Genomic DNA, 27,811 nt, shown 5'->3' with positions numbered 1-27,811 from the left:
CCGGCCTTTGCGAAAGTTCCTTAACTTCAACAATCGCAGACCGAGCGCGTTTACCGCTGCGCCACCGAACTCCTCAAAGAATAAGAATAAGAATAAAATAAATTTAATGAGTCATGTCAGGAATGATGAGGATGGAAAATTCCACTTGATATCAACTCAGAATCTTGGCCTGAATCATCCCTCAAAATTTTCGTTACGATGTCACTAACACCTTGAATATTTGTATGTATGTATTTATAAATGTATTGCGTTGTATTGAGCCTTCAGCGCTCCCCATTTGTCCGGCCAAGTAGTTAATGCCATATGCGGCAAATCTACAATAAGTCACGTCAAAAAAAGTTATTATAGGGAGATGCCGTGGGAGTTTTTTTTTTTGAGCGCTGAAGGTTCTCACCCGGTAAATAAGAACTCTTTCGCATATCTTCGTTGTTTGTTTGTAGTTAATGCCATCTGCGGCAAATGACTTATTGTAGAGTCACGTCAAAAAAAAAGAAAAAAAAAAACGCATATCTCCGTTGTTCCATAATCTGTGTTCTGAATATTCAATTTGCTGATTCAATGGCTCCTCAAAATGTGTTGTCCTTTGAGAAATTATCTGTTTCCATGTGCTTAATGGGTTCACTTTAACAAGAGAATAAAGAATAGTACCTACTACGTATAGCACAACAGCCTCCGTGGTCTAGTGGTTAGAGCGTTAGGCTCACGATCTGGAGGTCCGGGTTCGATTCCCGATGGGGACATTGTCGAAATCACTTTGTGAGACTGTCCTTTGTTTGGTAAGGACTTTTCAGACTTGAATCACCTGATTGTCCGAAAAAGTAAGATGATTCCGTGCTTCGGAGGGCACGTTAAGCCGTTGGTCCCGGCTATTAGCCGTAAAAACACCTCCACCAACCCGCAGCGGAGCAGCGTGGTGGAGTATGCTCCATACCCCCTCCGGTTGATTGAGGGGAGGCCTGTGCCCAGCAGTGGGACGTATATAGGCAGTTTATGTATGTATGTTATACGTATAGCACGGTAACTCTCCCTCCGCACCAATTTGTATCGCACGTACCTCACCCCCTCTGGGTTTTATATCCCTATTCTAAGATGTTAACTCGGAAACTTCCTGCACTCGACTCGGCAGCTATTGCTATCGTGTGGATTGTGAGGTGGATTATCAACATCATCAACCCTGGTGTCAGGGTTACTATTGAGCCACCAAAGGTCCCTGACATGGCTCATGTAACGACTACTTACTTATATAAGTAAGTAGTAACCGGGACCAATGGCTTAACGAGCCTTCCGAAGCACGTATCATCTTACTTTCGGACAGTAAGTTGATCAGCCTGTAATGTCCTATCCAAACTAGGGATCACAAAGAGATTTCTTTCACCGGGATTCGAACCCCGAACTTTTTGAGATTTTTATTATTTATCTTTCTAGTTTAGAGTATACTCTATTTATATTGTCTTTTTTTGCATACTCTTTATTGCTTTAAAATACAAAAATGATTTATCGTAATTTAACATAAAGCATAGGCAAGCTTACCCCTAACTGGGATTTTTTCCAGCTAACCTTGGACAGCCTGAAAGAAAATCAGTGTTTATGTATATAAATTGGTAACTATGAGTATGACATTTTTGTTTCTTCTTTCTTTCTTTCTTTCTCTCTAAATGGGAGTCAAATGTCCTCAAACCTGCGCTAATCTACGAAATCCCGCACTCGGAAGATATGTAAATTAATCCCGGGAATTTTATCACAATTCAAATAAGGGGAAACTTTGACGAAGTTTATTAAAGTTGGCATTGGATTAACATTGTTAGGGCTGGGGTGTTGCGAATATTACAGTGTTATTAATAGTTAGGTACCTACTTTTAATGCACCTGTACGCGCCCTAGGAGACGCACGCATGCGCAGAAGTCGTCGCATTTCGCGGCAAAATGCAGGGGGGCTACCGGCTAAGACGAAGCCGATTCAGATTGGAGCAAATCGAACATCGATTTGATCCTGTCGTACCGCGTAAACAGCCAAGATGGCGATCCCCGATTCGTGACGTCACATGAAGTTCGGCAAGCCGATTGAACGAATGATTTCAGTACTTTTGACACCTATATCGGTACCGGCTAAAAAATCGAAGTTCGGCGCCTGAAGCCGATTCCCATTGGAAGTGTCAGTTGAAGCCGGGCACTTTTCAGTAACCGTGATCAATTTTAATTTCTTATTTTCACTGTTTTCCAACAATATTAGGAGCTATTTACGGTGGGCGACAAATTTTAGGAACATCTTAATCAATGTAAAATTGATATCGGCGTGAATTTTCGTGTTTAAATACCTAAATACAGTGTCATGGAGATAGTCGTATTGTGGGCTGCTGCGGAAGAAAATGTCTTCAGAATCTTGAGCAAATCGATCGCAGGATACTTTGAGAGAAAAGCCAGTATATACTTCTCACAGGTACATCTATTTATAACATTATTTCTGACAAGTGGCTGAATGTTTACAGAGGAAAAGTTGCTGAACTTACTAGAAGCGATTTTTGATCATTTCATACTTATCTATTTTGTTTTGTTTCAGAGAGTAGCTACATTGATAATTTTAGATTATCAAAAGATGCATTTCGGACTTTGTATCATGACTTAGGACCATTATCTGAAGGAAGTCCAAAGCTCTACAACTGTGCAACCGACTTTAAGGTAGGTGGTTACTATATTATGGTTATGGCCTAGGTTACTATATTAGATATACATTGCGAAATATTACCTTATATTTTGATAATTAAAGTTATACTACAACATTACATGAATCCAATATAATATCTGTATGTTATATATTACAGTGACAAATGCCCTCAATCAGCCTGCAATCGTGAGACAATATATCAAGTTTCCTTGGGACAGAAACTGAGCATGTAGAAGTCTCCAGAGGTTTTAATGACAAATTTGGATTTATTGGAGTACTTGGATGCATCCACGGCACACACATTGCCATTATCCAACCTCACGAGTGGGAAGGGGCCTTCTTCAATAGCAAGTATTACCATTCATTGCATGTTATGTTGGTAAGAATCATGCCTTTAACTAACTACATTTGTTTTGATTCTTAGGATTGAGTCGCTAAAAATATTTAAATTTTCAGGTTTGTGATGGAGATATGTGCATTACATTATTGTGATGCATCCAATGGGAGTGTTAGTGCTAGACTGCTAGCCAAGATATCCATATTTGGAACAACAGCACTTTGAGAAGGGAAAAGGAACATCTCCTTAATTTTAATATGTTTTAAGTTCATTAAGTGGACTCATGTGGTCCTTGAAATGTAAATTATAAAGTCAGTGTGGTGTAATCAAAAGTGGCAGATTGTTATTCAATAATACAACATCTAAACAAACCTTTCTTTATTGGCATCAAATAAATTATATTCATTAAGTATGCAGATTTATTTATTTTGTGTTATTACATAATTTGTTTCATTGCACCCCTCTCATTAACCAACCTATCTCTCAAGTAGATACATTTCTCTAATCCTGTGTCCATTGTGCTTAATAAAGTAGTTTATCCTTCTATCTTTAACTTGTAATAAATAAATCCATTTATTTTGTATAAATACAAGCTTGCGGGGCCTTATTTCACTAGACTATTTGTAATGTGTAATAGTAGTCAAAACAGCCCTGCGGGTGGATCGAAGAAATGTAATCAATTAGAACATACTACAAATATAATATTGTACCCAATTCTTACTATAATATGGAAATATAAGTTAATTGCATCCAACATCTTCATCAATACCCCTATACAAATCTTTTTATTACATATTTGGCAAGGAGTGGGTGTATACATATACTATACACCTCTGCCTACCCCTTCGGGAATAGAAGCGTGATGCTATATTATTTTTGTTTCAAAATAGTTCTTGGTAAAATGATATCTAGTTGCTTTGTCTTTAATGTACTTTAATGTTACCCCTAGACAAACTCACTTAAATAACATCCATGACCAAACTTAAGTATTTAAATTAAATATATGTTTCAGGATCATACAACTTCACTTAAATAACATAAATGGAGTACTTATACTTTAGCTTAAATATTTACATACAAGCTTATTGAATACATATGTTTTTACTTAAGTATTTTAACTTAGGTTTCTCTAGTGTCTTCGTTCTTGAGAATCGTCATGCTGCTATTCTTTAACCTGTAATAAATAAATCCATTAATTCATATAAAATACATGCGAAATATAAACAGTCACAATATGACAAAAGTTTTTATGACGTCTATCGTGTACATTAGTAATAGTCTTTATAGACTAGTTATAATCCTTTAGTTATTACTTTATTTATTTGGGTGATCCCGGCAAGGCAGAAATTTTGTAAAGTGGTCCTTCATGAATTAACACTAGCCGACTCTAATGGAATGAAATACAATGTAAAGAAAATATTTTGGAATGTAATAAAGTAGCACATAAAAAGGTATAAGGATATTTATTTTTGGCCTTTATTCTTGCTATAGTATGGAGTAAAATATGCTGATCAAGGAGGTAAATTTGGGTATATAACATACATACAATCTTTATGCTACATCCCTGGCGGGGTAGGCAGTAAGGACAGACCACCAAGTGTCGTGATCCTTATAAACTTCTCCTACTTGCTCCAATTCCATACAATTTTTAATAAGTTTGAGTAAATTACCTTATATTGGTCTTCACCTAACTTCCTCCAGCAGCAGCTGAAGCAACTCTGTTTGCATATCCGCAGCCTTGCTATTAGCTTCAGCAGCTGTAGCCAGCCAGCTTGTCGACTGCTGAAACAAGTCGCTCCTCCATGTCTAGCCTCCGACTCTCTAGATCTAGTAGGTAGTAAATCGGTGATCTAAAAAAACAAAAAGATACATTTACAAGTTTCCAACAAACTATTTAGTTGAACAATGAATAGGTTCATTATGTGACTATTCTTTTTTGACTTGTTTCTTACTACTACTAGATTAATAATTTACTTACATTTCTTTCGTTACTGTTGTTATTGTATAAATTCTGAAAAGATAAAACTGTTGCATTCGGCGCGAATTCAAGTATGTCAGCTGATATAACATAACGTCATTTTTCTTTTTTTTTGCGTTTCATTACTTCAGTTGCAAAAGAAAAATCCGTCGTTGCATTTTCCTTTTGTTTTAAACATTTGTAAGACTTTACAAAGTGATTAACTAAAAGTATTATCAATTAATAAAAATAACATACAAAATTAGTCTGTATTTTTTAATTTCATAATGATATAAAATATTAAATGTTTACCAAATATCTCAACGAAACGCAAGACCAAAAGTCATTCGTTCAATCATGCACCCCTCTAATAGATCTATTATTATCTATGGATTGATTTTCATCCAGATTGCAATGAACATCGGAAATTACCCGGTACCAAACGCCGAACTTCGATTTATCTGAATCGTTTTCAAGTCGCCGAAGTTCGGCGAATTAGCCGGTAGGCCCCCAGGTCGTGCGCGCGGATTAGGGATGCAATGCAATCCATCGCAATTCGATCGCAAATTCGACATCCCACGGGGTTGTAATTATCAACCTCGTAAGATCGCAACATTTCATAAAAAAAATGTAAAGTTAGGATGGCTGAAAACGATGAAAACTGCTTATTTGTGATAGTGAGTTAGTTTTCCCCGAAGGGCAAGGCAAAGGGAACTATGCCCATACAGCCACGTCTTGTGTATGTTTTTCTTGATGATGATTAATTAAAGGTGATGACGATGAATGATGAAACCTAAGCTCCCACCCTCGGAGCAGACTCCTACTCCGAACCCCAAACGAGTTAAGTAACTCAAAAGTTGGCATAAACTTTCGAGTTATAAAGCGGCTTGTTACACGTACACTTTGTTTATTGAATATTCCGATATAATAACTATATCGCGAATGTTTTCCGACTAACTTAATGCGATCATTAACCACAAAACACCACTATGTGTTAATTATTTAAGTAGATTATTTAATGAAGAAAGCAACCATCCCGTTCCCGTTCCCGCCAAAAACCCGTGAATAGTGATGACGATCCAATTCCCGCCCTTTTTTGACATTTTACAAGGACAGACTGAACGACCGCCATATTTAAAAAGAAAACTCTTCCGATTCCCGCGCGGACAACTCATGTACCTCGCATCAAGTATTAAAAAAAAACAAAAATGCTGTAAAACTTAAATAATAACCTAAATGGAATGCATTCCCGACGTCTGTGAGTGTTTGTGAAGTGAAAACAATATTGGATTTATCATTGGCGAGATAAACTGTAAGTTTTTTCCTAATTTCTTCCACTGTCGCAACCCCCCTCCATTGGGTCGTGTACAAGGTTCAAGATATATTATGAAATTCCGATTAATAAATAAAGACAGATATAAAACTGACGAAAAACATTTTCTTTATTCAATTTAACTTACTTATTTACGAATTTTAATCAAGAAAAACGTTATAATAAGTCCCACATTTATTTTATCACGTTTTTCTATGATATCAGTGCTTTTTCATACGAAGTGATTTCGTGTTTTGAAGTAAGTAATTTCGTGTTTTGACGTTTAGTAAAAAGTAACTGATTTCACTAGTTGGACACTAGCCTATTATATTTAATACATACATAAACTCACGCCTATTTCCCACCGGGGTAAGCAGAGACTATAGAATTCCATTTGCTTCGATCCTGACACACTTCTCTTGCTTCCTCTACATTCATCAATCGTTTCACACCCGCACGCCGGTTCAGAGTAGATATTATATATTAGGTAGGTTTAGGTTAGGTTTGGTATTTGGTATTATATTATTTCATTATTTATTTATTTATATTTCACGACTTTACAGTGCAGACATGCCAATGCGCCGTGAAACTTTCAATATAAACTTTCATAGTAATATAATCAGACGTAAGAAACTTAAGTGTAAACAATATAAAAACATATTTGATAATCACATCATTTCGCAGAACTTCAGACACGACAAAAAAACGTCCACTCACTCACAAACAGATATCGTTATGTTTTATTTAAGATCATCATCAGCCGTATGACACCCACTGCTGGGCATAGGCCTCCCCCAAGGATCTCCACGACGATCGGTCCTGCGCTGCCGCTTTAAGATCATCATCACTAATTTAAGAGCCACGCTCTTGTCGGTGTAGCATTCTCCATTCTTATCTCATCATCATCACCAGCCTATTAACGTCCCCACTGCTGGGGCACGGGCCTTCCCTATGGATGGATAGAGAGATCGGGCCTTAAACCACCACGCAGGCCCAGTGCGGATTGGTGGTTATTAACGACTGCTAATGCAGCCGGGACCAACGGCTTAACGTGCCTTCCGAAGCACAGAGCAGTTCGAGATGAAAACTTTTTTTTTTGTGGTCACCCATCCTATGACCGGCCTTTGCGAAAGTTGCTTAATTTCAACAATCGCAGACCGAGCGCGTTTACCGCTGCGCCACCGAGCTCTCATTCCTTTTGTATTTAGGATAATCCCATCAAAACAGACATCAGTGCCACCCTAATTGGGTGAGAGTGTACCAATTCATTTCGCAAGTTGGATATGAAACGAGTCTTGAAATAATCCAATTATATTCAAAAAGTTTCGTAATAAAATTCAAATTGAACGTTATTCTTCTGTATTTTAAGACGATCACGGTTTCCTTGATTGTAAAGTTGGGTTGTAAATTATTTTATGACAGAATCGTAACTTCTGTGTGACAGTCGCTGTGGTCCTGTGGTTTACCGGCTTGCTTCTCAAACAGGGAGCGCCGGTTTGAGCCCCGGTACCGGACTTACCAATCTTCTTTTTTTTCACAGGGTCCGCTTACTTAATCTGAAGATTTGACAGGTCCGGTTTTTTGACAGAAGCGACTGCCTGTCTGACCTTCCAACCCGCGAAGCGCAAACCATCCCAATACAGGTTAGGTCACATACCTCCGACAATGCATTTCTCGGGAATGTGGGTTTCTTTACGATGTTTTCCTTCACCGCTGAGCACGTGATAATCATTTATGATCCAAATTCGAAAACAAATTTGACGATCATTGGTTTAGGGCTGTGCTGGACTCGAGAGGCAAGCGTTCTACCAACCGGCCCTTACAACCGGCGACTAACAACCTGCATATTAGAGTTTAATATACCTGTCTGAATCCGTTGGAGGGTTCAATATTGAAGTTATTCAATCCTTACTACGGGGACGAGGAACGCATCGCCCCTACAAAAGGGTTTTGTTCTGTTTACTTACACGCCTTACTTCGGAACGTCTCTTGTTGCTGGAAACACAAATATAGAGTAGAGTAGACTTATTGTAGATTTGCCGCAGATGGCATTAACTACTTGGCCGGACAAATGGGGAGCGCTGAAGGCTCTCACCCGGTACAACGTTTAAGACAACAGGCCTGAGGGTGCCCAGTTGGGCGCGAACCTCGGCTCAGGGCGTCGTCTGAGAGGAAAAATATTTGAAAGAATTAATCGACTCTAGTGGGTGAAGTGTTTGGTGTCGCGAGTTGATTGGCTGCCTCTATGGCTAGAGTAATCGGGTCGTCGGGATCGTATATTACGTCCTTCGGACGCCGATACTTTTCAGTATAAGGGTTCCGTTTTTTCTTTTGGGGTTCAGAACCCTAAAGTGTAGGTTGTTAGAAATGTAGTGATGCCGAAGCGATGCACGGCTGCCCCTTGTAGCCACACGTATCAAGTTACCGCGAGCTGACCGCTATATCTCGTTACGGGCTATTGCGCCACGTTTTCATAGAAACCGGACATTAGAGTTATTCCGGTAGTAATATGCCTTCATTGGTTTTATTCAGGGGTTATAAATAGTGATGTTCCGAATATCCGTATCCGTATCCGCGGATATCCGAGATAAAATAAAAATCTGTATCCGTATCCGTGTCCGTTACTTTTCACGCGGATCTTTTACGGATATTTTTCAGGTGATTAAGTAGAATTATTTAATAAAAAAGCTATAAAATTCCATTCAGATTGTTTTTATTTCTTAAAATCAAATATTTGGCACCTTTATTTTGCAAACATTTAGATAGATAGATCTTTATAATGAAAGCAAGATAAAATATCGCTTTTATAACAATGAAATAACTAAAACTTTAATCTTTTTGTTTAAGAAAATAAAGATCCGTATCCGTATCCGCGGATCTTTACACTAAATATCCGTATTCAGATCCGTATCCGCTGATATACATTTTTAACGATCCGGCACATCACTAGTTATAAATACATACATACATACATTTCATACACACGTACTTACGATCAGTTCTAGCCAGGCAGCCAATTAGCTCGCGACTCCAAACACTTTAGGACCCCGATACCGACGCCGCCGGCGTGGTCGACGATTTCCCTCAATCAGCGCTTATCGCTATCGACCTACTAGGGTCGATTAATTCTTTCAAATATTTTTCCTCTCAGACGACGCCCTGAGCTGAGGTTCGCGCCCAACTAGGCACCCTCTGGCCTGTTGTCTTAAACGTTGTACTGGGTGAGAGCCTTCAGCGCTCCCCATTTGTCCGGCCAAGTAGTTAATGCCATCTGCGGCAAATCTACAATAAGTCACGACAAAAAATAATCTTCCGATCAGCCTGTTTGACCTTCCAATCTGAAGGAAAAACCAGCCCAATACAGTTTAGGTCACATACGTCCGAAAACACATGGTATGTGGGTGGGCCGCCATAGGCCCCTGACATGGCTCATGTAACGACGACGTACTTACATCAGTAAATAGTAACCGGGATCAACGGATTAACGTGCCTTCCGAAGCTCGGATCATCTTACTTTTTGGACAAGTAGGTGATCAGCCTGTAATGTCCTAACCAAACTAGGGATCACAAAGTGATTTTTGTGATATGTCTCCACCGGGATTCGAACCCGGGACCTCCGGATCATGAGCTCAACGCCCAACCACTGGACCGCAGAGGTCGTCATTTCATTCTCATGTAATTGTTACCACGCCCTTTCGCCTACAGTCGATAGTTTCAACGTGGATGGAACTAATTGTAGGTAACATAGTTAATCTATATATTTAGCCTCATTTTGGTTGAAGCCACATAACAACATATTGAGTTACGCACGCATGTTAGTTAACTGAGTTGTAGAAAGATTATATCTACTGTTTTAGCACTATATCTTAACGGCCTCCGTGGTCCAGTGGTTGAGCGCCGGGCTCACGATCCGGAGGTCCCGGGTTCGATTCCCGGTGGGGACATATTACAAAAAACACTCTGTGGTCCCTAGTTTGGTTAGGACATTAGGCCTCTGCCTCGAATTTTGCGGGCAGCGGGGCGGCGGCGGCGGCGGCGCGGGAGCGGCAGGATCTTATGCGTATCGTCAAATGGATCGGGTCTCGAAAACAGCGGCGCGGGAGCGGCGCGGGGGCGGGCAACGAGCGGTGCACTCCAGTCGAGCGGTGACCGTTGCGCGTCTGCATTGTAGTATAGTGTTGTACTTTTTTTCGTGACGTAGGTATCAAAATGTCCTCGGACGTGCAAGAGCAAATTATTTCGGCAATCTTTGAGAGGAGACCCATTATGGAACAGCAAAGATGTGAACCATAAAAATAGAAGAATAATTAATCGTTTATGGGAAGAAATAAAAAAGCCGTTGTCGCCGATTTTCAGACATTTCGTTTGCGAATGTCGACAACACAACCACGAACACAACACTACACCGCTACAGTGCCGCGCGATCTGCCCGCTGGTTTCCAGAACAGGTATGCGTTGCCCGCCCCTCTCCCGCGCCGCCGCCGCTGCCGCTCCGCTGCCCGCAAAATTCGAGACCGAGGCCTTACTGGCGGCTCATCAGATTGTTTGAAAGTAAGATGATCCGTGCTTCGGAGGGCACGTTATCCATGATCAACAGCTTAACGTGCCTTCCAAAACACGGATTATCTTACTTTCGGACAGTGAGGTGATCAGCCTCACGTTAAGTCGAACGCAGCCAGGAAAGTCCCTATTTATTACAATATAAGATCTAATGTTTACTCTGTAGCGAACCCAACTAGTTGGCCACCTAGTTCCGCTCACATGCAACAGATGGCGCCACATTCAATAATGCAGTCTTCAAGCAGTCGTAAAACGCGATATCGAAGTTTACACAGCAAGACGCATATATACAACTTCCAACACAATACTGTTGGATCGTCGATCCCTAGTCACACTACCAACTTGTGGCTAGCGGGGTACTATGCTCAGTTCGGTACCACGAAAACATCCTTTGGCGGCAGCACACCCTCGCCGCCAAAACTCATTTGAAAACAGTTTAACAAAAAACATAAACAGTGTCTCACTGCTGGGCACAGGCCTCCCCTCAATCAACCGGAGGGGGTATGGAGCATACTCCACCAAACGCTCAATTGCGGGTCGGTGGAGGTGTTTTTACAGCTAATAGCCGGGACTAGCGACTTAACGTGCCCTCTCCAGCACGGAATCATAATATTACTTTTCAGACGATCAGGCGATTCAAGCCTGTAAAGTACTTACCAAATGAATGACAGTCTCACAAAGTGATTTCGTCAATTACCTCATCGGGAATCGAACCCGGACCTCCAGAAAAATAAACAAGAAATAAAAATATGACATTAAAATTACGTTACCCCTATTTAACCACGACATTTTATTATAAGTACATTTATAAGTTCCATAATATAAACATTATTCATACTAACATCGAAATACTCGCGAGCATAATATAAAAGTACTGCAAAGCGTTCCCATGTCGCCATTACTGAGAGGAATATTATAAATATTAATTCATATTAAGGCACGCCTCTTGAGCGTGACAATATGCTCAGATGCGGCCTTTTTGGGACACACAGTCGGGAAATTTGGTCAATAAATGCCTTATAATAAAACGTAGATTTTTTTTTAAAGAACGTCTACGGCCCTGTGCCTTTTTCTTGCAGCTTCTTTTCCCCGGCTATACTGGTTGTGAGAAGCTGCAGTAGTTTTAGGCGGATGAGACGTTCGTTATGTAAAATTGACGATTCAAAGTGTAACTGTAATAGTTAAGAGTACAGCAAAGAGATGCTGTACTCTTAACTATAAGTCAATTGTTACTGTATTTGTCTTTTTGTCGATTCTAATAATAAACTTTACTTTACTTTACTTTAACTATGTTACTGAATAAAGATATTTTTGAATTTGAATTTGAAAATGTAATTCCAGTTTTAAAAATGAAAATAGTGAGGGGGATGATTCAGACCATGAGTCTGATTCATGACTTTTTGTATTTTTAAATTATTTACAATTCTATACTTTTATTTTGAAAATTTAAAAATAGATCATTAACTTTTTCATGAATTTTTCGACAGAAAATTCCACTTGATATCAACTCAGAATCATGGTCTGAATCTTGGACTTACACCCACCTTAATTACGATGGTCTTTCGTAACTTTGGTGGCCGTAATTACGCTGGAAGTCATTTTGTAGGCCGTAATTTTGTTGGACGTAGTTTCAATGTGGATTTAATTTGGTGGACGTATTTTCAGTGGTCGTTTTATTGGTTGACGTATTTTTGGTGGACGTATTTGGTGAACGCAATTTCGGTGGACTTATTTTCAGTGGTCGTTTTTCCGATTGACGTATTTTCGGTGGACGGTAATTTCTGATATGACTGTGGTTGTGCCATGTTGGACACGTTAACCCTATGTATGTCAGAACATCAAAATGCCAAAATACTTCTCCGCCCCGTTATCTCTAATGTGTATTTACAGGGTTAACTTCACAATGTTCCGTGGTAAACCCGGGTTAAACTCAAGCTTTCCGGGACGTACTTATACTAAAACCTTGCTTTGTTTTAGTTTTGTCGTTTATTTAGTCAAGTTAATTATTTAAATTGACCAAATCGGGGATGCCTTTAACCTTTACCAGGTTATTGTTTCCTATGATATTTTGCCTTGTGGCTCTTAAGTTAGAAGGGTGATTCGTAATTTCGGTGGACGTATTTTCGGTGGAAGTATTTTCGATAGATGTATTTTTGGTGGACGTATTTTCGGTGGGTGTCTTTTCGGTGGAAGTATTTTCGATAGACGTATTTTTGGTGGACGTATTTTCGATGGACGGTTATTTCCGCTTGATTCTATGTCATGAATTTATGATTGTGGTTGTGGCAAGTTGGCCACGTTAACCCTCTGTACGCCCCATTATCTCTAAGGCGTAATACATGGTTAACTTCGCAATGTTCCGGGGTAAACCCGGGTTAACCTCAAGCTTTCCGGGACGTACTTATACTAAAACCTTGCTTTGTTTTAGTTCCTTGGCTTGATTGCTCAAATTAGTTATTTCACATTAAGTACATAACATAAACCCACGACTATATCCCAATGGGGTAGACAGAGGTACGGTCACGAGTACTAATATGGTATACACTTTGAAACCATGTCACATGAACTTTTTTGACAATTTGAACCGTAAGCCTCATTAAATGTCAAATATGATGGTGCGACAGGGTTCTATATTCATATTCATTCATATATTTATTAGTATTTATCATACATTGTCATTATTTATATATCATACATTATTAACATTAAGTATAGTTAAACATCATTATTTTATAAAAAGAAAAAAAAAAACAATTTAAATTATATCCTTAATAACAATAAGTAGTTAATATTTAATATGAACTAGATCAGAACACTTCACTATTCATTCATCAATGAACTCCTTAACGCTATAGTAAGCTTTTTGTGTAAGTAGTACTTAGTCTAAAGTGGGTACATGATATTGCTCATGACTGTACATCAATCGCAAGATGAACTTAGTACCCACGCCTCACCGAGCTTTTTACTGTTTTACATTCAGCCATTACAGTAAAAACTAATTCGACTGAAACAAACACGTATAAGACATAACAATTATTATTATTTAAACTAGAACAATAACGAAATGCCACATCAGACATTTATTGAATCGATCGATAATTTTAACACGTTGCGCATGCTGTAATCGCTATGGTATATAATCTGTTAAATCTTATCTCATACTACTACTACTACTATCGTGTGGGTAATGAGGTGGATTACCAACCCCATCAACCCTGGTGTCAGGGTTACTACTGAGCCGCCAAAGGCCCCCGACATGGCTCATGTAACGATTACATACTTACGTCAGTAAGTAGTAACCGGGACCAACGGCTTAACGTGCCTTCCGAAGCACGGATCTTTTTACTTTTTGGACAATCAGGTGATCAGTCTGTAATGTCCTAACCAAACTAGGGATCACAAAGTGACTTTTGTGATTTGTCCCAACCGGGATTCGAACCCGGGACCTCCGGATCGTGAGCACAACGCTCAACCACTGGACCACGGAGGCTGGCTTATCTCATGGAAACCATGACAAAAACAAACACACCAAACTAAAATCAATCTGTCAATCTGCCCTCATGAATCGTACAAAAAATCACTTCAGATCATCATTTTCTTTTTTTTGTCGACGTTACCGGGCCTCTGATAGCGGGTAGCGATAAATTAGGGCCTTTTTTGGACACGTTCCCTAATAAAAATATAGTAGGAGCTGTTTGCCATCTTCATTTAACCTTCTAACATGGATTTAAGTAACGTTTTTAACGTTTCTTTCTTTCTATTTATGATAAATGCATTAGTAGACCAGCGGACTTTATCAAACCCTACGTCATCGCCTTCCCCGATGGGACCAGTTTATAGTTGTCACTGTTTGAATAGACTTTATAAAAATATACGGTTGCCTCATAGATTTACTACTACCGTACATTAAACATCAGCGCTCAAAAAGTGGGCCGCAAAGTTACTGTTAATATAGCGACATTGACAGTACTTTATCTCAGTGCGCGATTAGGCGCCGAACTGACAACACGTAAAAACTTGCAAAAATAGAAGCTCAAAGCGAAAAAAGAAGGATGGAACGTCATATTTCTAATAAGTAATGATATTGTGCATGTTAAACATTTTAATTTTCGCAGTAAAACCCACCAAAATTATTATTTTAGTTTAAAATACTTACACTAAAACATACTTCCTGTCAATCCGAGTCGCAGTATAACCCGACCGCGTTACGAAGCACCACGCGCTAATATACGTAATAAGACGGTGCGTACTTTTTAAATTTGACACGATTTTATTGCAGTGTGTTTATTATTTTCAATTCCCTACTTTTGCGACGGAAAATTCCGCTTGATATCAACTCAGAATCGTGGTGTGAATCATCTAACACACTGTTTAAGTAAATATGCAAAGCATTGGCAAGCTCTCAAAAGCTAGGAGCGATGATATTTGTCCAACTTGGCAAGCATTTCAAATCAAATATTCACTTCTCAAACAGAATATCTGTTTGCTGCATCATACTGTCACCCCGGACACTTCATACAAAACACCTCGTTTTACACAGACACTACACATTGACGTTATCGTACACGCGCATCTGTGTGTGACGCCATACGATTGAAGACTAAAGTAAGACCGAGGGGGTGAGGTAAACCTAGCTTAGTCACTGGTGGGGAGGAGCTGGAAGGCTTGCCTTGATAGTCGACTTGCTTTTTGCCTTGGTTATAATGCACAAGACGACCTTTTAATATACTATCGCGGAGTTCCGTGCGTCGTAAAGTTTGCGGACGAGTGGAGTGCAAAGTTGAAGTATGAACTATTTGCTCATACTTGTATGGCGCGCGTTTCGCGCTCACTTGGCCCTTCCAAACACTTTCTTCTATTCCGTGCTAAAAACTAATTTCATGGAAATAATTTAATTTCTAACATTATAGGCTATTATAAATAGTAGATGCTGTAGGCTAATCAGTGGTTTGATTAATCATAACAATTTATTTATTCAATTCTAACTTATCCCACATCACTAATAATTTATGTACTTACCTACCTATTTCTAAGTTTTATTTTGCAATAGTTTTCGTTTTCTTTTTATTCATAAGTACCATTTAATCGTTATTTAAAATACGATCTACTTATATTTTTTTTAATTTTATTTTCAATTGTTGTTCTTTTTAATTTGTTAACTTTAGTTTCTATTTTTTATTATCAGTGCTGTGTGCGTTTATAATTGGCAGGCGTACCGGAACATTTCCTATGTGTATTTTATTTTGTGTGTTCGTGTATGTACTGCTGTTGATGCACCATAATAAAGAAATAAAAATCAGAAATCAGAATCATTTATTCAACGTAATTATCATGGATAAAGTTATTGAAGGTCAATATAACATTTTTGAATTTACGTCATTTCGCAAGGTGTTATGGCTGAGGAGAAGAAATGACAAGAAACTGCAACAGCAACACATCTTTTAAAAAACCAATGAGGGTATACATTACAAGTTATTTAATAACTAGAGGAACACCAGACATTTTTATCATTTAGATAGTCATTAATCTTAACCCTTTTAGGACAAATATGTCTTCTTGGCTGTATCGCTTATCGCTACATCGTTAGTGAAAGAACCACTCCCTTAAAATGAGGAAAATCTTGCCATCAGAGGATTTATATAAAGACCAGTTTTATTACCGTTACTGTTCGGGATTACGGCTTTGGTTAAGTGTTTTTCATCAAGTCACATCTTAAACACCAAAAAAACACTTAACACACAAAACAGACACTTAATTTACATATTTAATGTGTTGCTGTTGAAGTTTCTCGTCATTTCTTCGCCTCAGCCATAATACCTTGCGAAATGTCGTAGATTCAAAACTGTAAATTGACCTTCAACAAGTTTAATCTCCCCAGCATTATCCCGTTTTTCACAAGATCCGCTTACCTAACCTGAAGATTTGACAGGTCCGGTTTTTTACAGAAGCGACTGCCTGTCTGACTTTCCAACCCGCGAAGGGAAAACCAGCCCAATACAGGTTAGGTCACATACCTCCGAAAATGCATTTCTCGGGAATATGAGTTTCCTTGCACGTGATAATCATTTATGATCCAAACATGAATTCGAAAACAAATTCGACAATCATTGGTTTAGGCCTTTGCTGGATTCGAACCTGCGACCTCAAAGTGAGAGGCAAGCGTTCTACCAGACTGTTTTTCCAACTCGTTATAATAAGACTCTACAAGGCTAGATTGCATATGTATTTGGTAGGTAGGCGTGATCCACTCTAGAGCACGTCGTTACTTACCATTAGGTGAGATTGTGGTCAAACGAGATCCTATATTATTTAAAAAAAGAAAGGAGAGTATTTATTATTAGATGACGCGCGCCCTACTGAAAATACAAAAAACATACGGTGCGGTATCACTAACACCCTGTATAAGTACGCTGATTGTTACAAGTTACATTTATAACAATTTTACACGCTTTGTTACAAGTTGCGCGATGTCTTGTGACCGTGGTCGCGCAATAAACGCTGACTACTTGTTACAATTATAATTTATAACAATGTTACAAGTTTTGTTACAAGTTGCGGGATGTCTAGAAACAGCGTTCGCGCTGTATACGCGCCGATTGTTTGTTACAAGTTTCATTAATAACAATGTTACATGTTTTGTTACAAGTTGCGCGATGTCCTGAGGCCGAGGCAACATGTGGCGCTGGTTGGTGGTAACACTCAACGCTGTCGCCGCACTGTCGCCTGTCATTAAAATTGGTAAGTACATTATTTTGGCGTGACTTATAACTAGTTATCTCTCTCTTTATTTAAGAGCTGCGCTTTTGTCGGTGGAGTAATCGCCATTACTCCATAGATAGGGCGTGTAGAACGGTGGTTGCCCCAATCGCCTTCCGTTCCGCAGTACAGTCACGAGCATTAATATGTATACACTTGGGTACCATGTCACATTTACTTTTTTGACAAATTGAACTGTAAGTCTCACTAAATGTCAAATATGTTAGTGCGACAGAGTCCTAAAGTGGGTACACCGACCAATTTCGCAATCGGTGATGTTCTAGCTAGAGCCCTACCAGAGTCCATTTCCTCGGCCTCCAACCAGTACTGATACCGCTGCTGCCCGGCATCAGATGTGCGCTTTTGAAGTAGCGGCGCCTACTCGCTACGTCACAAGATCGTCATAGAACCTAAGTAGCATTTTATAGGTTAGCCCGTCCCTGTGAGCTACCCTCTACGTTCTGCTAATACTAGTTATAACAGAGAAAATATAGGTCGTAGTGGAAATAGCATGGAGGAACTCGGTGGCGCAGCGGAAAACGCGCTCGGTCTGCGATTGTTGAAGTTAAGCAACTTTCGCAAAGGCCGGTCATAGGATGGGTGACCACAAAAAAAAAGTTTGCATCTCGAGCTCCTCCGTGCTTCGGAAGGCACGTTAAGCCGTTGGTCCCGGCTGCATTAGCAGTCGTTAATAACCACCAATCTGCACTGGGCCCGCGTGGTGGTTTAAGGCCCGATCTCCCTATCCATCCATAGGGAAGGCCCGTGCCCCAGCAGTGGGGACGTTAATGGGCTGGTGATGAGTAGAAATAGTACAGAACCAAGCTGACATTGTGCTGTTCGCGGATAACACTTCTCTTATATTTAAAATCGACAGAAAATTAGAGGAACTTCACGAAACAAAGTCAAACAGCGCTGTGTCGCAGGTTCTAAGTTGATTTACAGTAAATAACCTAGTTCTAAATGCTAAGAAATCGAAGTGTATTAAATTTGTTCCACCAAACGTAAAGAAAGTAAATAACAACATTAAAATTAACGACGAGAAACTGGATATTGTTGAATACATCGTTTTCTTAGGAATTACTGTAGATTCAAAACTTCAATGGGGCCCACGTATTGTATCACTAGCGGGTAAGCTTAGTTCAGCAGCATATGCCGTCAGAAGGATCCGACAACTCACAGATGTACCCACTGCTAGACTTGTCTACTTCAGGTACTTCCACAGCATAATGTTCGGGGTCGGTATCGGGTCCTGAAGTGTTTGGTGTCGCGAGCTGATTGGCCGCCTCTATGGCTAGAGTAATTGGGTCGTCAGGATCGTATATCTCCTTCGGGTTTACCGATGTCTGCTCCCTCATTCAGCGCTTATCGCTATCGACCCACTGGGGTCGATTAATTCTTTCAAATATTTTTCCTCTCAGACGACGCCCTGAGCCGAGGTTCGCGCCCAACTGGGCACCCTCAGGCCTGTTGTCTTAAACGTTGTACCGGGTGAGAGCCTTCAGCGCTCCCCATTTGTCCGGCCAAGTAGTTAATGCCATCTGCGGCAAATTTACAATAAGTCACGTCAAAAAAAAAAATCGATGTCTGTATTCCAATGTTTGTAACATTGTTTTTATAAGAAAATAAATAAATAAAATAAAAATAAAATGTCTTACGGGATTTTGCTGTGGGGTCGAGCCGCTGATGTAGAAACTATTTCCATCAATCAAAAAAGAGCAGTTCGCGCTATTTATAATCTGCGTCGTCGGGACTCTCTAAAGGAGCTGTTTAAAGAAATAAATATACTGACGGTCGCAATATATTTATGAAATCATTATGTATGTACTGACGTAAAAATGTATCCCTACTTCCGAGAAACTGTGAAAGGCTTACTTACAAAACGAGGAAATTGCTATTCAAAATTGTAGATTAAGTAAATTAAAATCATCTTTTTTGGGGTTATGTATACGTTTTTACAATAAACTACCAGATAATATGCTGAATTTGTCAGAAAACAAAATAAAAGCTCATGTGAAGCTTACTTTATGTAAAAAAGCTCATTACGAGATTAATGATTACCTAAATGATAAAAATGTCTAATATAAAATGTGCTCCTGTAGTTATTAAATAACTTGTAATGTATACCCTCATTGATTTAAAAGATGTGTTGCTGTTGCAGTTTTTTGTCATTCTTCTCAGCCATAACACCTTGCGAAATGACGTAAATTCAAAATTTAAAAACGTTACATTGACCTTCAACAAGTTTATCCATGATAATTACGTTGAATAAATGATTAGTTAGTTGAGTCTCTCTTCTATCGTGTGGGTTGTGAGGTGTATTACCGACCCCATCAACCCTGGTCTCAGGGTTGCTATTGACCCGCCAAAGGCCCCTGACATGGCTCATGTAACGACTACTAACTTACATCAGAAAGTAGTAACCGGTAGTAGTAGTAGTAAGTAGTAGTTAGTTGAGCATCAATTGTTGTCGAGTGGAGACGAGACACGCAACAACACTAGCTCCTTTGGCGACATGTTGTTGACAGACGTGTAGTAGATGCGTAGACAGACAAGGTTGTTAAACAAAAGTTCCGCGCTAACTTTCAAGTTCAACATTTCGAGCAACAAGTTGTCAAGGGGACGCGGCTTTAGAGGTCATTTAATTGTGTCTATTTATTTATAAAAAAGATACACCAACAGCTTATATAATAAAACATTAAGTAAATAAAATAAAAGTTACATCAGGAATTAAACTGTTACATAAGCCAGTTATAGGTGTCTATTAAGTATCGTTACTAATGGTTTGAACGTAACTTAAAGAAAACTGAAAAACGGTCAAGGGTGCGTCGGACAATAGTACCTACATTAAACGAATTATAAGACGTGTTACTGGCGTTATAATAGGTATATTTTTAGTGTTAACCTACTCAAGTTTAAACTAAAAAAATACGTTTTTTTTTCCTCCAGGAGCCATCTTCACGGAGGACGCTCGCGGCGGCAGCGCCGAGCTGTCCTTCAAGTACGCGGTCTATCGCATCAACAGGGAGCGCAGCCTGTTCCCGGAGAGCACGCTGGTCTACGACATACAGTATATACCTGCCCGGGACTCCTTCCGGACTTATAAGAGAGGTACGATGGAGTATGCGCCATGAAGAAATAACATACATACATAAACTCACATTTTCTTTTTTACTTACGTAATAAAGTAATTAATTATAATTCCGTTATAAAAAATATTGTTTGCGAAACTATCTTGAATTAATAAAGGGTTTCAATGCATAAAATGTAAAAACTTATTTCAATAATCGTTATTATTATTATTATTGTATGTCTTTTTCATATCTCGGGCCTATGGAGGCCCGGACTTTTGGAAGGCGTGCGTGGGGCCGAAGCCAACACGTAGAGGCCCCTTAAGACAGTTTAATCTAAATGTGGTGTGACACCAACCGGCGATTATCCCTGTATGCACTATGGGAGTGCACCCAAAGACAATCCCCGGTTCGTGTAGGACTATTGCAGATTATGGGAACAAAGGGAACTGGGCTATTGGGTTGGGGGTTAGTGGACCGGATACTGGAGCTATGGGGGACTATGGCGCCTGCTCGACCAATGTTGGTAAACATGGATAAAATGAGCAGGCGGTGACTCGCCACTCACTGGATGGGCCACCTATCTAGCCGACGCGACTGGATGGCAAGGCAGCAACATGGTTGTGAGCAGCTCAGGGTGTCGAGAGGTGTACACCGCTTTCTGCGAGGCGGTTTACCCGCCTCACCAACTCGCGACTTATGCATCTTTCACTTCCACCCTGCGAGCGTATAGCTCTAACGCCCCACTCTGGCCGGCCAATGAAGGCAAGCCAGAGGTGAGAGTCCTGCGGCCCCCGCTGGGGTCCACTCCGGCCGGCCAGTGAAGGCAAGCCGGAGACGGAGGGCCTGACCGACTCTCGGGGGATCTCAGCTCCGTGGTGTCGTCACTCACCAACAGCTCGCCACAAGCTGGCCTGCGGAGACTGACTGCACTGTTGAATTCACCAGGTTCGCTGATAAATTCACCAGGGGGCGATGGGGTCGTCACATCCCGACGCCTTTATTATTATTATTAATTAATTAATTATTTTCTCAAATTGGAGATGTCCTTAGAAAAGGTTTAATACAATCTACTCTGAACCGCCGTGCGTGTATTAAGCGATTGATGAATGTGGAGGAAGCAAGAGAAGTGTGTCAGGATCGAAGCAAATGGAATTCTATAGTCTCTGCTTACCCCGGTGGTAAATAGGCGTGAGTTTATGTATGTATGTATGTAACTATCTTGACTTGGTAATTATTGAAATTCTCTCTCTTCTATCGTGTGGGTTCTGAGGTGGAGTACCAACCCCATCATCCCTGGTGTCAGGGTTACTATTGAAGCGCCAAAGGCCCCTGACATACCTCATGTAACGACTACTTACTTACATCAGTATGTAGTAACCTTACGGATCATCTTACTTTCGGACAATCAGGTGATCAGCCTGTTATGTCCTAACCAAACTAGGGACCACAAAGTAATTTTTGTGATATGTCCCCACCGGGAAGCGAACCCAGGACCTCCGTGAGTCCAACGCTCAACCACTGGACCACGGAGGTCGTTCGTAATTATGGAAATGACAGGTACTCATAACTTCGGGTTTAAGAAGAACTTTCACCCTAAGGTTGCCTGGCAGAAATTGCTGTTTAGCAACAAGGCCGCCTATTGTGCTTATGTTTTATTCGTATGTTTGTGTCCTTTGTTTTGTTGTTGTGCAATAAAGTATCATTGATTGATTGATTGATTGATTGAACTTTATTTTCCTCACAAAGAATTACATTCGCTTACATGAGAAAAAATGTCCAAAATAATATAGAAATATAAAAAATAAGTGAACGACTAGCTATGCAATGCAAATGGAGTGTACTGGAATCGTCACCAGAAATTTATTTACAAGAGGAATATATCAAATATGTGTATAGTTATACATAATAAACTTCCCACCGCATTTAGAAGTATGACCAAAGCTGCTTTTAAAGTTAATTTGACAAAATGGTTGCTACAACATTGCTTTTATAGTACTTATTTATGAATTTCTAGATTATAAAAACTAAACTTTGACATTGTTAATTAGAGTTTTATTATTATTTTATTTTATGATTGATTTTTATGTAATTGTAGATGCATGTGTAGCACAACAGCATAAATTTGCATGCTTACTTGTAAGCTGAAAACACGGACTACTGTGTACAACTACATCTGTTAACACTGTTTTCTGGCAAATAAATTATTCTATTCTATTCTATTTTTTTACGGCCCTTGCCTAACATGTAAAAAAAAAAGAATTTAAACTCATATTCCTGACTCATAAACTCAGTTCCACTTGAGTAAACGACACTCCACTCAACAAGGTCAGAGGAAACGCGGGTAGAGCACCGGAAACGCAATATGGCGGTGCAACATGGCTACCGGAAGTGGGCCGTAAGGGCTCTTGGCGGGAAAGCTGTTTTTTTTTAATTGCGCGATATTGTTGCGGGAGATTTTTCGTGTTTTTCGCTTCGTTTTGGCGTAGAATACGACCTCCGTGGTCCAGTGGTTGGGCTCACGATCCGGAGGTCCTGGGTTCGATTCCCAGTGGGGACATACCACAAAAATCACTTTGTGATCCCTAGTTTGGTTAGGACATTACAGGCTGATCACCTGATTGTCCGAAAGTAAGATGATCCGTGCTTCGGAAGGCACGTTAAGCCGTTGGTCCCGGTTACTGCTTACTGGTGTAAGTAGTCGTTACATGAGCCATGTCAGGGGCCTTTGGCAGCTCTATAATAACCCTGACTCCACGGTTGATGAGGCTGGTAATTCACCTCACAACCCACACGACAGAAGAAGAAGTTTCAATAGAGAGGTCATTATGTGTGAAATGTCGTTAATAATTTGAAATCTATATCCCTATTATCTATGAATGGAATATGAATAAATATAAACGAATTCTTAGGTGATTGATTGATAGAGGCAATAAGGCCGCCCAAATTCTACTGTATTCATGTGTTATGTCTGTTTGTTTAAATGTAGTTCTGTGCAATAATAGTATTTTTTCTACTCCTCTACTTTAATCTGGCATTTAAATAACCAAAAAGTCTAATATAAGTACATACATAATTAAACTCTTTGAAAAAGTGTACGCTCTATGGCCTATAAAAGCATTGTTTACAAAGTGTAACTGTACTATAATGTCGCCAAAAAAGCATTGTTGTTGTTTTTTTTTTTTTTGACCTGGAAACTGGCACCTTTACTTTGTTTGGTGCCATAGATATACTATAAAAAAAAGTATACATTTGCCGCCATTTTCCCGCGCGTTGGAAAATAAATTGGAAAATTTTTGTGTTTCGTTTCAAAACACTAAAAAGTATAAAATAAAAAGGAAAAATGACGTCGTCGTAGAAAAAGTATTGTATGCAACGTTGTATAACTAGGTCAAAAAATGCTCGTGGCGTCTCTTATTGCGATGTTCGCCAAGGCTCACATCGCAACTCACGCCACTCGCATTTTTTGACCCTTCTTATACAACTGTTGCATAAAATATTTTATGCAACAGTTGTATAAGAAGGGTCAAAAAATGCGAGTGGCGTGAGTTGCGATGTGAGCCTTGGCGAACATCGCAATAAGAGACGCCACGAGCATTTTTTGACCTAGTTATACAACGTTGCATACAATACTTTTTCTACGACGACGTAATTTTAAATGAAACAAAAATTATACAAAGAAAAATTTTATTTATAAAAATGAAGATGTAAATTTTGAATGGTATTGTGTGATATGGTAATATTGGGTACATTGGTAGGTTTTACTGCAGTGTTGATATTATATTTTATACTTTTTAGTGTTTTGAAACGAAACACAAAAATTTTCCAATTTATTTTCCAACGCGCGGGAAAATGGCGGCAAATGTATACTTTTTTTTATAGTATATCTATGGCACCAAACAAAGTAAAGGTGCCAGTTTCCAGGTCAAAAAAAAAACAACAACAATGCTTTTTTGGCGACATTAAAGTACAGTTACACTTTGTAAACAATGCTTTTATAGGCCATAGAGCGTACACTTTTTCAAAGAGTTTAATTATGTATGTACTTATATTAGACTTTTTGGTTATTTAAATGCCAGATTAAAGTAGAGGAGTAGAAAAAGTATATTTGATTTGACTTTGATTTGATAGAGGGAGCCGTGGTAGCCCAGTTAGAAAAACGCTTGGCTTTCACTGTGAGGTCGCAGGCTCGAATCCAGGACGAGATTAAACCTTATGGTTTTCGAAATCGTTTTACGAATTCATGTTTGGATCATAAATGATTGTCACGTGCTCAGCGGTGAAGGAAAACATCGTGAGGAAACCCACATACCCGAGAAAATTCATTCTCCATCCATCCATTCATTAAGCGTTCTCCATGCTACTTTTTAGGGAAAAATAGGGCAGTGGTTCCCCTCTTGCCTTCCCCGCAGTACTCTGTCTGACGCGAGTGTGATGGCGTCCAGAGTAGTCTATTTCAAAGCTGTACTAGGACTCCTGTCCTCCGCCTCTGAACAGTACTGACAGTTATTGCCGCCCTCTGTCAGGTTCCAGGTTACAGTCCCTGTGACATGAATGTGTATAATATCCTTGTACAATTAATTAATTGATTAAATCAGTTTGTATGTCTTTTTTTCAGCGTGCTCACAGATAAGGTCGGGCTGTGTGGCTCTGTTCAGTGGCGGGGGTCCTATGCCAGCTCTCGGAGGGGTCAGCCAATCGCTGCACGCGCCACACTTCCTTGCAGCGCCGATGCCAGATACCGGTATGTTGTTTTAATTATGAGAAGAAAGAAAGAAAAAAAAATATTTTAGAAATAAGTAGGTGGTACACAGAATAGAATAGCGAACAAAATAATGAATTTAAACCTTATCTCTAAAGAGGGACGTCAGCTCAACAAGATGTTGTGACACTCCGACATTGAGGGAGTGCCACAACGCTGATTTTCAGCTGAACCCCAAAAAATACTAAAATATAAAAAATAATAAACTTCAATCGAAATTAAAATTAGCACACCCCTGACACTTCATACACACAACCTCGTTTCACACAGACACCACACATTGACATTAGTCTTAGGGATGCCAATTACAATACCTAATTTAACCGTCATTACTTACTTAGGTAAGGTAGGTAGTAATACTTACGAAATAATATGCTTTTATAATAATCATTTAATATTTATTTACCACACAAATCACAAACAAAAATTAAAGCACATAATGGCCCCGATTCCTGCAGACACCGCCTAATTTTATTTTAAGTTATATCCGTCATTTTCATATCCGTCGAAAAGGAAAGGGACGGATGATTCACAGCTCTTAATTTTAGGAAGAATGAGTAAATTAATGTGTCGGGTTATTGACTGACGTAAAATTTTTAGACGGTTGGTTTAGATTTGTGCTTAAAATTGACGTGTGTTCCATAAATTTTATGCTTGTCGATTACCCGTCCCTTTCCTTTTCGGCGGATAAGAAAATGACAGATATAACTTAAAATAAAATTAGATGGTATTTACAGGAATTAGCACCATTAACGGGTTCTTACCGCGTTTAAATGGGGATATGAGACTCCCGATATTTCGACACTGTTGCAAGTGCCATGATCACGGGATGACTGATGAGATTGGAGTGGAGTAGGTAGATCCATAATTTTCTACGGGCAGACATATCTGTCTACCCTCTTTCTTTGCCGTTTGTTTATGTTTTTGATATCGGAATGTTCGGAACCATCTGAACTCGCACGAAACTCACTACGACAAACCGCACTCACTGTGTCCTCACGTTTTTTCACCACATTAGGCCGTTTCAATGTGCGTTATTATGTGCTTTAATTATGATAATAACCGCGTAAACTTAAAACAATGCATAAACAAAAAGTTCACAATATAAATCAATATACGTGCTTTACACTTGACTTAAAAAATACTGAACTAATCAATTGCATTCACACTATTTTTACGTTAACGCCCTTACAAATAAAAACTTACTATTCCATCTTTTTTTTTGACGTGACTTATTGTAGATTTGCCGCAGATGGTATTAACTACTTGCCCGGACAAATGGGGAGCGCTAAAGGCTCTCACCCGGTTCAACATTTAAGACAACACGCCTGAGGGTGCCCAGTTGGGCGCGAACCTCGGCTCAGGGCGTCGTCAGAGAGGAAAAATATTTGAAAGAATTAATAGACCCTAGTGGGACGATCGCAATAAGCGCTGATTGAGGGAAGTCGGCGACCACGCCGGCGGGGTCGGTATCGGAGTCCTGAAGTGTTTGGAGCGCGAGCGTTCGCGCCCAACTGGGCACCCTCAGGCCTGTTATCATAAACGTTGTACCGAGTGAGAGCCTTTAGCGCTCCCCATTTGTCCGGCCAAGTAGTTAATGCCACCTGCGGCAAATATACAACAAGTCACGTCAAAAAAAAGGTGTCTCACATGCCACGAGATTGCGTTTAAATACTTTTATATATTAAGTATGTTAAACGAGGGACTAAGTAACATAAAGGTGCATTTTTAATGCCATAAACTTATTGTAATTCATTAATTTCCCAGCGGTCAACGACACAGACAGTTTCACCATCAACATGTACCCGTCAAGAGAGCTGATCATCCGAGCGTTCGAGGACCTCACTGCCTACCTGAATTGGACCAGGATGGGCATCATTTACGAAGACTTCGGTTATGGTACGCATATTAACTCAGGACTAATCGCCATTCCTCTCCTCTCCCGCCAAATCCTTCACCTCCTGATACGACACGACCTGCACCTTCTCTTTTATTTGTTTCATAAATGTTACTCCACCGACAAGACCGCAGCTGTCTTTCATTTCTTCTCATTACAGGCGAACTAAACATCCTAGATCTTGCCAAGGACGGTCGAGACATGTACGCGGTGCGGTGCGACGACGCCCACGAGTATCGACGTGCGCTCGCGCAGCTGAAGGCGCAGCGAGTGACGCACATAATCGTCGACACTGACCCGAAACATATGCGGCATCTTGCTCGAGCTGTACGTAGACTATAGTTCTATCTCTCTTCCTCTTTCTCTCCTTTTTACACGGAATAGAAGACGTTCGAAGGGCCAAGTGCTTTTGCCCATCAAGGGGATCAAAATATCTTTGCATCAAATATACTTGTTAAGGAACGGAATCCCGACTCGAAATCGCAAATTCGAGATTCC

General features: G+C 39.8%; 1 protein-coding gene and 1 long non-coding RNA gene across 2 annotated transcripts in view; one reads left to right on the top strand and one right to left on the bottom strand.

Moving 5' to 3' along the window:
* Positions 1 to 27,811, top strand: part of LOC126379032 (glutamate receptor ionotropic, kainate 2) — a 49,082-nt gene that overhangs the window by 6,075 nt on the left and 15,196 nt on the right. Inside the window, exons 2-6 of the mRNA XM_050027620.1 lie at positions 17,474 to 17,565; positions 20,533 to 20,694; positions 25,273 to 25,398; positions 27,184 to 27,315; positions 27,474 to 27,640. Of these exons, the coding sequence (XP_049883577.1) occupies positions 17,502 to 17,565; positions 20,533 to 20,694; positions 25,273 to 25,398; positions 27,184 to 27,315; positions 27,474 to 27,640 (651 nt within the window). The 5' untranslated portion in view covers positions 17,474 to 17,501. The remainder of the gene's footprint in view (positions 1 to 17,473; positions 17,566 to 20,532; positions 20,695 to 25,272; positions 25,399 to 27,183; positions 27,316 to 27,473; positions 27,641 to 27,811) is intronic.
* LOC126379049 (uncharacterized) lies at positions 3,979 to 5,241 on the bottom strand. The gene is made up of 3 exons (XR_007568228.1): positions 4,977 to 5,241; positions 4,669 to 4,848; positions 3,979 to 4,172 (listed from the first exon to the last, which is right to left on the bottom strand). It is a non-coding gene; the product is annotated as an uncharacterized LOC126379049 (long non-coding RNA).

The sequence above is a fragment of the Pectinophora gossypiella genome, chromosome 27 (genome assembly GCF_024362695.1).
Source record: "Pectinophora gossypiella chromosome 27, ilPecGoss1.1, whole genome shotgun sequence".
Classification (NCBI taxonomy): Eukaryota; Metazoa; Arthropoda; class Insecta; order Lepidoptera; family Gelechiidae; genus Pectinophora; species Pectinophora gossypiella.
This window is presented reverse-complemented; position numbering and strand designations above follow the sequence as displayed.